The sequence below is a fragment of the Xiphophorus hellerii genome, chromosome 23 (genome assembly GCF_003331165.1).
Source record: "Xiphophorus hellerii strain 12219 chromosome 23, Xiphophorus_hellerii-4.1, whole genome shotgun sequence".
NCBI classification, from domain to species: Eukaryota; Metazoa; Chordata; class Actinopteri; order Cyprinodontiformes; family Poeciliidae; genus Xiphophorus; species Xiphophorus hellerii.
The window spans coordinates 3,915,335-3,925,569 of record NC_045694.1 but is presented as its reverse complement, the minus strand read 5'-3'; the positions used below and the strand labels follow the sequence as shown (position 1 = coordinate 3,925,569).

General features: G+C 38.9%; 1 protein-coding gene across 1 annotated transcript; it reads right to left on the bottom strand.

Annotated features, from left to right (window-relative positions):
* Positions 1-1,221: 1,221 nt before the first annotated feature.
* Positions 1,222-3,638, bottom strand: nanos1 (nanos homolog 1). Its single transcript, XM_032555434.1, has one exon. The coding sequence runs from the start codon at positions 3,466-3,468 to the stop codon at positions 2,800-2,802; it is 669 nt and encodes a 222-aa protein (XP_032411325.1). The 5' UTR covers positions 3,469-3,638; the 3' UTR covers positions 1,222-2,799.
* Positions 3,639-10,235: the final 6,597 nt, after the last annotated feature.

Below are 10,235 nucleotides of genomic sequence, written 5' to 3'. Positions count from 1 at the left end.
CTGCTAAGCACTAACTAAATCTTGATTAAGTGCCAGAGGGAATCCAGTTGCCTCAGTCTTAGTGACAGAGACTGTTGGTCAACACCTGACTGATCATTCTGTCCTTTAATGAAACCTCCAGCTTACTCATTTTGTAATTAAACACCCAGTTATAGTCAAAATCAAATTTTCTGCTGTTTTACATCTTTATTGCTTTGCCTGTCAAACTATGGAGAAGGATTGGTTTAGAACACACATTGTATGCATCATAACAACCAGCTGGCGAATACATATTATAGGATCATGAAAGATACATATCTCATAAATGGTGCAGCTAACTGGATTATACAGACCTATCTGCAGAGCGACTAATGGAAGTGGAGGCGTAGTGGGAATACGACCTGTTTGCTGACTGTGTTTGCCTGAAATGCTAGCCTGCAAGGCTTTTTCTCCACTGTTCTCACAGAGACAAATCCCTGTTGCACTTAGTAGTCATCCATTTTTAATGCCATGGCCTCAGCTGGAGAGATGCATGAAGGCAGAAGAAAAGGGGTGGGGGCTCTAATATATGCAAACTAGAATCAGAAGCAATTATAAGGATTGAGTTGGAGAGACTGGAGACAGTAAGGCTATTCATAAACTAATCATAGCATTTCTTCATTCATTATTTACCTAATTTATGGAACATTTGTAGTGATTCAAGCTGCGGCTGTAAGTCACAAGCACTCACAGCTGCACTCCTTTAGTACAGCTCTGAGTTTTTCACAGAAAACAAGAAGCGTCAGCAAAGCTTCCTGCCTGCTTTTGAGCCCTGTAATGTGTCTGCAGCAGCCATTCCACAGATGGCAGGCGGGGAAGGCCAGCAGAGCCAGCTACTCAATCCACTTCAGCGCAAACATGATCTTTCTGAACCAGAGACACAAGCCAAGACATTCCTGCGTGGGCCGACCTCCCAAAACAACAGCGAACAACTGTGGCACTATGTTTGTCCTCTCAGGGAACATCTTTGAGATGTCAGGGCAGCAGATCAGCTTGAGTTGGATCAAAGGTTAGAGTATTACTGTTAAGAGTGTAGAACATGTAGAACATTAATGTAATATTCACATTACTTATAAGGCATTTCATATCAGAAACTGTCCTGGTTGAGATGTTCAACTTTCAGTGCAGCAGTAATCTGAGACTTGTTTAGAGACATGCTTGTATACTTCTCTGTTATTAAGTAAACCACAGAACACAGCCATGTAGCTCAAATATTTGATATGTTTTTATTTCTCTAGTGAATTCTTGTTATTCTGCACAGCAGCATACAGTAAAATATGGTAAAATATAAATAACAAAGTTCAACAGTGTTTCTTTTTCTCTTAATCATTTAATCAAAAACCTCTGTTAAAAGTGGCAATTGTTGTCAGCATTTTTTTTCACTCTTTTGCACCCTCTCAATGTATCATTGGACAGCGAATCTTTCAAAAGTATGGGCATATTCATTATTTACAGACAATCACCTTTTGGTGAAGTAATGCTTATCATAGCTTTTTGGAAACTCACTTCCATTGTGTTAAATGCAACAAAATGAAAATACAATTATGTTATACAAAGATCAAAAATACTATCAAAAACCCTTAATATAAATGGCAGCACTATATCAATAAACTGCTATTGATTTTTTTTTTCTTTTACATGTAAGTACAAAATCCCGTTGAGGTAGCGCCCTCTGAAGTCACTTGTCATGTTAAAATACTGAATAAACATCATTTGTATTGACTGTACAGCAAACCTTTTGTCTGTCTCCCATTAATGCAGTTGTTTTCCTTTGGTAAACAAAACTTTCAGAAATGTGCAGTCCCACAAGTGACACTTTGAATCGTACATTCAGGACATTTTTGCATCTTTTTTGGGATTCTTCAGAAAAGAAAAAAGAAATGGATTATTGTTTACTGACATTCATTTGCTATGTTTTTCAGGTAATAAGGACTTACAATGTTTTATATAGCAGAGTAGACCTGGCCATGAGACGCTCAGCTGAACAAATTGTCAAGGGAAACAAAAATGTTAAAAAGTAAAATTACAACATAGGACTTACAAAGAAATAAAATAAAATCCAGTGTGTCACTTTTATTTGGGAATGTAAACATAAAAATGTGGAATAGTTTCAAATCTGCTCAGGTATGAGATATAATAGGTTTCTTATCAGTTGTTTGTTCCCCAGAGAACATGGAGATAAAACAGAGGCGACATTGTCTGTTTTTAGTTCCTTCCTCCCAGAATGAGAATCAACTTTTAGAGCAAGTTGGAAAACATGTGGTGGAGTTTTTTTTTCAGGCAGGCAGAGGGGTTCAAAGACTTCCTCCTTCACTCAGACCCACACATACACATTACCAACACATTCCTCGGCTTTTTTTTAATGGCAAACATAACTTTGGTTTCTCTAAGACATGAAAGAAGATTGCAGCGAGCTTTTAGCTCACCATACAAAAATACTTGGTAGAAATTGGTTATGACATTCATCTCCCTTACCAAATGTCAGTGTATTTTCTTATGTGACCAAAATACTTTTAAAAATGTTGGATTATTGATACATATGTGTTTTTGTATGCACACACTCAAATGACTATAAACTAGAGAAAAGAGTAAATCTGATGAATAAAGCAGAAAATGATTCTATGTGGATAAAATAACTATAAAAATAGAAGCATTCTCATAGATGGAACAAAGAAAAGAGACATTATGCTTATGAGACAGGAATAAAGGCTAAAACCGAAATCAAAACAGTCATCTGGAAATTGTTCAGTGCAATTCAATTTACTTTATAGATTCGTCTATTTAAAATATTTTCATCCTCTTACCGCCCACAGCCCTCCCCCCCTTTAATGGGCGCTGGGATGGCTGGTCTTTCGACAGTGGACAGTATTTTATCGTGTGGGCATTGTCCCCGTTGGCGCTGCAGAGCGGGCAGGTGTAAGCCCTCAGAATCGGACACACAACTCGGCCGTCCGGAGTTTTCAGGACGTGAGAGCCGAACACCTCCTCCGGCGCTCCGTTATTCCGGCAGAACACGCAGATTTTGGGCTCCTGTTTGCCCCTGGTTGTAGGTTTGCGCATCTTCCGCTCCACACCAAAGAGATCGAACCCCGCAAAGCTTCCACCGAAGCCCATCTCCCGCTCCGGCAGCTGGCTTGGGAACGGGCTGAGGATGGAGAAGCGCTCCTTCAGGTCCAGGATGGAGGGTGGCGGGGGGCTCCCGGACGGGCAGCAGCAGTCCAGGTGCCCGCTCTCTCCGGTGCCGCCCGCGATTACGCACGGGCACGTCGGGGAATCGTCCAAACCCAGCGTCGCTTTCAGGGACTCGGTGATAGAGTTCGGATTCTGGGGCATGTTGAGCTTATTATTCTTCGTAACCAATGTCGTGAGTCCAAGATAGTCGTTCCAAAAATTGAAAGTATAATCATAGGGGTTGCGCGCATTCAAATAGTTGTGATTGAGAAAATCCATGGTCACTTGTGGTTGCTTGCTTGCCGTCAAAAGATGAAACAGCCAGTGTAATCCGTTGGGTCAGAGTAGCCAGAGTTCACCTCCAGGAATACTTCATACACAGCGAAGTGATCTCCAATGTTCCTGTTTTGTTTGAGCGTCCTGCAAACTGGCTTTCTGGTTATATGGACCAGGAGGGCGGGGCGCTTTTCCACCAAACCCAAGTTTCTGATCAGAGGGGGGAAAGCTGCTCCTTTTCTTCAAAGCCACATTTAGACAGATTTGTTTTCCTGCGGGCAGCCTCTACTGCGACATCAATCAGCTCTCTGACGTCCAGAAAGTCGGTTACTTTTAGAGGGAAAATGGTTTTAATGTTTAATGATTTAAAAAATGTGCAGAAAATGAGTTTGCTTTGAAAACCATTATGTAGTTAATCACAGAGTTTCGAAATGAGACCTAAATGTTCCCCTTTTGCAATAAAAATTGTAAAGTTTCATATGATCTCTTAATCAATATTAGTTATTGCAAGTAAATATTATCAAGACATATCTTAACTCATTGTGTGCCAAGAGTGAATACACTATTTTCTCATAGAAGCCATCTTTTAGAACAAAAAGTAACAGCTGGATCAAATCTTTATACCTCAACATTCCTTCATGCCAAATATATGCAGTTTCTAATTTTCACAACTTGACAAATAGCTTTGGGACTCACAAAATTGTTAAATTAATTAACACATGCAATTGAGTCTTTGATAACTGCTTTATGTCATTGTACACATATAGAAATAAAATAACATTAAGGTTTCAGTCATTACATGAAGATGAATTGTTCAACAGGGGGCAGCATCATGCAGCTGCGGGTCAGTTCATATGAACCAAAAGACCCCTGACTAACTACTGTGTTCATGTCAAACTCTGTTGAGAGGATGACATTTCCAAGAAAACTAGAGGAAGAAACTATAAAGGCCACTGAGTGGACGGTAAAAGTCACTGATTTTGTCCCACGATGGCCACATGTTAGCAACATGGTCCCAATGTGGCAACTCTGGTCACTTTGACATTGAAAAGTGAAAATAGACAAACACAAAATGAAGTGGCACACATTTCTCCAATGCTACTGGATTTCAGTCTCTAATCAAATGGGAATCCAAATATTTACGGTAAATAGTGAACATGGTAAACATGGTTTGTTTGTGGCTGTTGTAAATACTTCTTACCACCTTGAACTCTAGAGATCTTCATGGAAAAATGGCTACAAGAAAGGAATTGTCATAAGAAATGCTTTGGAAGTCATGTGCAAGCCACCAGCCATGTTTTGGTCAGATGAGACCAAAACTTAGCTTTGTAATCTATGTGCAGAGTGTGGCAGAAAACAAATTTTGACCTAACCCCCTGAACACATCTTCAGGGGACCAGGCATAATGCTGGAGTTAGTTGAAGTTAAATACAGAGCAATACTGCAAAAACACCACAAAAACTTAATTGAAGATGAAAAAGACTTGAGATCAGGGAGGAGGTTCACTGAAACCTACACATACATGCAGACCTATACCAGAATGAGCTTGAATAAAATATTTCCATGTTTAAGAAATCCCAATCCAAAATCAAAACATAAACTAAGTTGAAAATCTGCAACAAGACTTAAAAACTTTCATTCACATAGGCTCTCCACTCAGTCTGACTCTGCTTAGTTAGTTTGCAAAGAAGAAAATTCAGTCTTTACATGTACAAAGCTGGTCAACACGTTACTAAAAAGCCCTGCAGCTGTAAAATATGGTTCTACCTATAGACTCAGGAGGGCTGGATACAAGGCACTGTGTTGTTCTTGTTGCAGCTGAAAACATAAAAACATTACTTTCTTGGTTTAAATCACTGCAGTGTAACAACTGCAATGCCTTTGCCAAAAGGGAGCTAATTTGTCTTAAGAAACTTTAACTTTATGTTTTAAAACTGTGTCTGGACATTTCAACTACAACGTCCCTATAAAATTAGAAATGAATGTACAGCAAACAAATAAACAAATTTGGACAGATAAATATACTTTCCACCTTACATTTTCACAAAAGCCTTTATGTTTCCAACACAGTTTGTGCCATCAGTCAGGCAGGAGCGTGAAGCAAAGTGGGATTATTATGTCTATTTAATGCAAGCCAGGATGTTTGCACTCTTGAGAAAACAGTTTACATCCTAACACTTCAACAAACAGCAACTCAAATGTAAAGGTAAACCCAAAAGAACATGACATTTTCACTTTGATACACATAAACTTTTAATAACTTGTTTGTGCTTACCATTCTCTGGAAAACTGAATAAATCAGAAGTTACTGAACACAATGTTATTTTTTTTGTTTTTATTTTGTTGGTCTTCAGGCAAACATCTTATTTCTATCAAACCATCTGCCAACGACTGCTCCATAAAAAACAAGATGAAAAAGTGGCATCAAAAGTTTGAATTCCCTCAGGCCCCAAACGAAAACATTTCCATCAAACCACTTAAACTAGTTTCTTTCTGGCTCTACATATATTTCCAGTCCAACTGTCTCAGCAACAACATAGGGATCACATTGCCCATGCTTCTCTAGTTTTGTGTTGGGTTTGTGAGTATTATGAATCTAACAACAAGTTCTTTGAGTCTAAACATTTCTCTGTACTTGTCCCAGAAAAATTGCTAAACATTCTTTACAGCCGCGTCCCAGTAGAGAATCAGTTTCTGAATGCGGAGGTAAAATGCAGAGGACACATGAGGCAGCCACCCTGAACAGTCCACCCTCTGTGGGCCTCTGATCCTGTGATGAAGTGGGCATGTAAAGAATGCTGAAGCGGCTCTCTTGAAACAATGATAGCACGAATGACTGCTGTTCTAATTAAAACTTCCAGGGGGAGACTGCAAAAAAAAAAAAATTACTGACTTGGAAGGATCACATCCATTTCTAGTGGATACAATAAGAATGCACTACCTTGTTATCACAAGAGAGTGATAACAGAAAGAGGAGCTCTGTTCACCAAGCTGCAGAGGCGTGGAGGCAATTTCTCATTATTGTAAGCGTTCAGTAAGTTAGTTTGAAATAGTATTGACTCCTCATTGGATTTTCACTCCATCCCCCCGCTGCAAAATATAAATTTTATTATGAAGCATTAATAATGCATTTAATCGCCAATTCTTTTTCTGCAAGCCAGGGAAGATTGTGAGAGCAGATTCCCGTGTTGCTGCAGTGTAACTGAAATATTCATGGCCACATTAGTCCTTTATTTTGTTGTGACTAAGAGAAATTAATACGCTTTCATTAACTAGAGCTAATTCTGTTGCTGCCTCGAGGCTGCACGGGTATATTTGACAGAAGGAGGAACTAGCAGGATGGATGTGGTTGGAAACTTAGTCTGGAGTCCTGCAGACTGATTGTTGGTCAGGGGCTTCTTTTGCTCGAAAGAAAAACAGGAAAAATGTCTGCTGTCTGGAAAGCAAACTGTGCATTTTCAGTGATGAGATATGAAACCCATTCTTTAATGCAAATTGGTTCAAGTAGACATTTTTGTTAAATTCTGATTTACAGCATTTAATAGAGCTACTCTTTCACATTTGATTAATCCAAAATCCTGCACTCAAAAAAGCTTTTTTGGTGAAGAAAGCTGATTTGCCAGATATGAGATAAAAAGACAACACAGTTCATTTTGATGTGATAAATTATTGATAATATTATGGAACTCATTAAACAAGAAATAATTTTTTCCCTTGTTTTAAATAGATCTCCAGGCAGTAATAATTTAAAAGCATCATTTGGGCATGTTTTGAGTCATGATAAGATAGTGCCTCCAGTTTCAAAGGTTGTGTGAAATCTCTTTATTCCCCCCCCCCCCCCAAAAAAAAATAGACTCCCGTAGTGGCCTTGAAGAGTGTTTCTGCGGATAAATCAGAGCTACGCCTTGTTCAAGAATACTTTGGTTGTGGCTATGCCCTTCAAATCTGTTAATGCCGATAATCTGAGGCCTCAAGAAACAAAAACCATTTTCATACATCTTCCACCTCCTTCATTTACATGTTTACAGAACAAAATATATCAATACCCAAAATGATATATAATGGGTTTGCAAAAATTGCTGAAAAATCCATTTTGTCATATTGATTGCAGTGATGAAGATGAATGCTGAATCACTTACGTTAAAAGGACTCATGCTTTTGCAACCTGCAGTCTTCAGACCTTTTCCGATATCCTGGAAAATAACTTTTTGCTTTCGACGCATAGATTAGCATGTGTTTTCATTCCCGACCATTAGAGCTCTGCTTGTGATTATGCAAATGAGAGAGCAAGCAGGAAATTTAATCAAACCACAAATTTGATTTTATGTGAAAGATTGCTGGAGGGTGGGGGCTTGATCACTTAATTCTGGGCAACAAAATTATGCTCATTTTTATTTATTCTTTTCACAGCATGTCTCACCTTGGAAGCAGCACAGCTCTAAAGGATTGAGGTTTGCAGAGCACCGCGGAAGGTTTGATTATCCTTTTGTTCTCCCATGAGAAGCTGAATGGAAACTGGAGTTAATGGAAAGCATTTCCATATCAACAGCAGAGCACAGCAGCTTGTGTTTTTGCATTTTTATTGTTGTTGCGTTCCCTGAACTAAGTATCTGAGTACTGTGTTTCCTTTTATTTTCCAGAGCATGAAAATGGGCTTCAATAATTGCACATAAACTCAGATGATGCTGTTGTGTTTCCATTATAGATAGTTGGTGATATAACAGACTTTCTCCAGAGGCCTGTTAGAATTAAAACCAATAAAACATTCACTCAATATGCGAGTTGAGTCTGTGTAATCAAGACTAGGAAGTTACATAAACAGTCATTTTATTAAAGACCCGCTTGATTTACTGATGTTGGGACCTGAAGGAGGGGATTGCTCCATGTAATTCATAACTGACACTCAACACTACAAATTAGAGTGTTTTTCTGAAATTATGTGTCTAACCTGCCTGAATTTACCTGGATCACATCTCGCTATAGTAATATTTCCAGTGGTAAATTATAATTGTCTGAAAAGGGAAGGTTTCTATGCAATGACATTTCACTTGACATTGCACCAGTTCAGATGCAAATTAGGGTTAAAAGCAACACTTCAGTTTCCACGCAGCTAAATATTTCTGAAGATATAGCTTCATACATACACTTCATATACTCTTGACTTAAAACTCAAGTGTATATGAAGCTCCCTTGAGATCAGAAGCCAATTTCACAACTTTTAGCATATAAACCTGTCTGCCTTTCAGAGTGCATTGGCTATTGACTAAAAATTCAAGTTGTAGGGTAGAGTGACGTAGGCATATGCGTCTCCAGTGCTTAGGGGCCGACGTAAAACTTTTAGATGTGTTCCTGTTCCAACACAGCTAAAAGAGTGGTTTCAACTCTGTCAAGTTCTATAGACAGCTGTTTTTGATCAGGATGTTTCTTTCCAGTGCATCAAAGCAGGGTGGTGTCCAGGTGTTGGAGGACACCATTCCCCAAGGTCAGGAGACCCCTATGGATCACCTAGCTTCAGATGTATTCCAAACAAGAGTGTGCTTAAAAGGCACAAAGCTCATCCATCATAGCTTTGATTTTATAGGGCAGCAGTGGTGGGAGTTTGTCCTGTAATCAAAGTTGCTGGTTCAAACCTCTGCACCATCCGCCTCCATCATGTCTTCTAGTGAAACACTTCACCTGCCTAGTCTGATGGTGGTCAGATTTCCCAGGGATGCTGCTGCACCACTGGTCAGTCTGCTCCAGGGCAGTATGTTAGTGCTTGAAAAGATGAGTGACTGAAAGTTGTGTGAAGCAACTTGGGATTCTTCTGGACATGATAAAGCCCTGTACAAGTACATGCACAGTTTTAATTTATAATGGCACATCTTCATTTTTGTTCAAAGTGCCACTGTAAAATGGTTGATTTCATAAAAATCTGCTTTGAAACAAATCTATTGCCTGTTAATATGTATTGTAGCCCAGGATGATTGAATTACATTTCTGAAAAATACCTTAACATATCCACTTTCAGTGAATGTTTCAATTACACAAACAGCATTGAGCTCATGAATGTTCGAGTCCTATCCATGAATTTACCATGCAGGAATGAAGTCGCAAATATTTTATACCAAGGTTTGGCCAAAACTGCAAAGATACAGGATTCAAACAATTGCAGTTTCACATATTGAGATCCAAGACTTGAGCCTAATTTGCTTTCTGAAGTTTATTTTTTCTTCCTGTGCAAAGCTTCATGGCCCAAACATATTTGCAGATCTTGCCAAGAAAAGTTAGGTTGATTTAAACAATGCATTTCTGGTTTTCAGTGAGTCATTTCTGACTATTGTCCATTTTGACATCCAAGACATTTGTCTCAAAATAAAATCCAAGTTTTAAATTCCTTGTAGGGCTTCAAATGAGACTTTATAGTCATGGTTGCATTTTCCTCCAAACAATCTGCATTTTTGGTCAACTTGCCACTACAAATTGCCCCAAGGTGAGTGTGTCTGCATTGTTGTCTCACCAACTAGCTGCAGTTGAAACACTTAAGGATTAACTGTGTAGGGGGGGGGGAAGAAAAAAAAATTACATCAATGCCTCAACAGGATTGTGCAAAATATTTGGAACTTCAGTCATTTGCTTCTGATGTGCCTCTAAATTTGCAGAGCAGGAGGTGCTAAAGGACTGTAGTTGGGCAACCCAGTAGAAAACTAAAGCTGCATTGAAAACATTACATTTGAGATTCAGACAGTCATTTACAATTTTTAAAAAGTGAATAATCTTACAAGACAGTC

Coding starts and splice junctions, on each gene's coding strand:
- nanos1 (XM_032555434.1), bottom strand. CDS start 3,468: ATGGATTTTCTCAATCACAACTATTTGAATGCGCGCAACCCCTATGAT.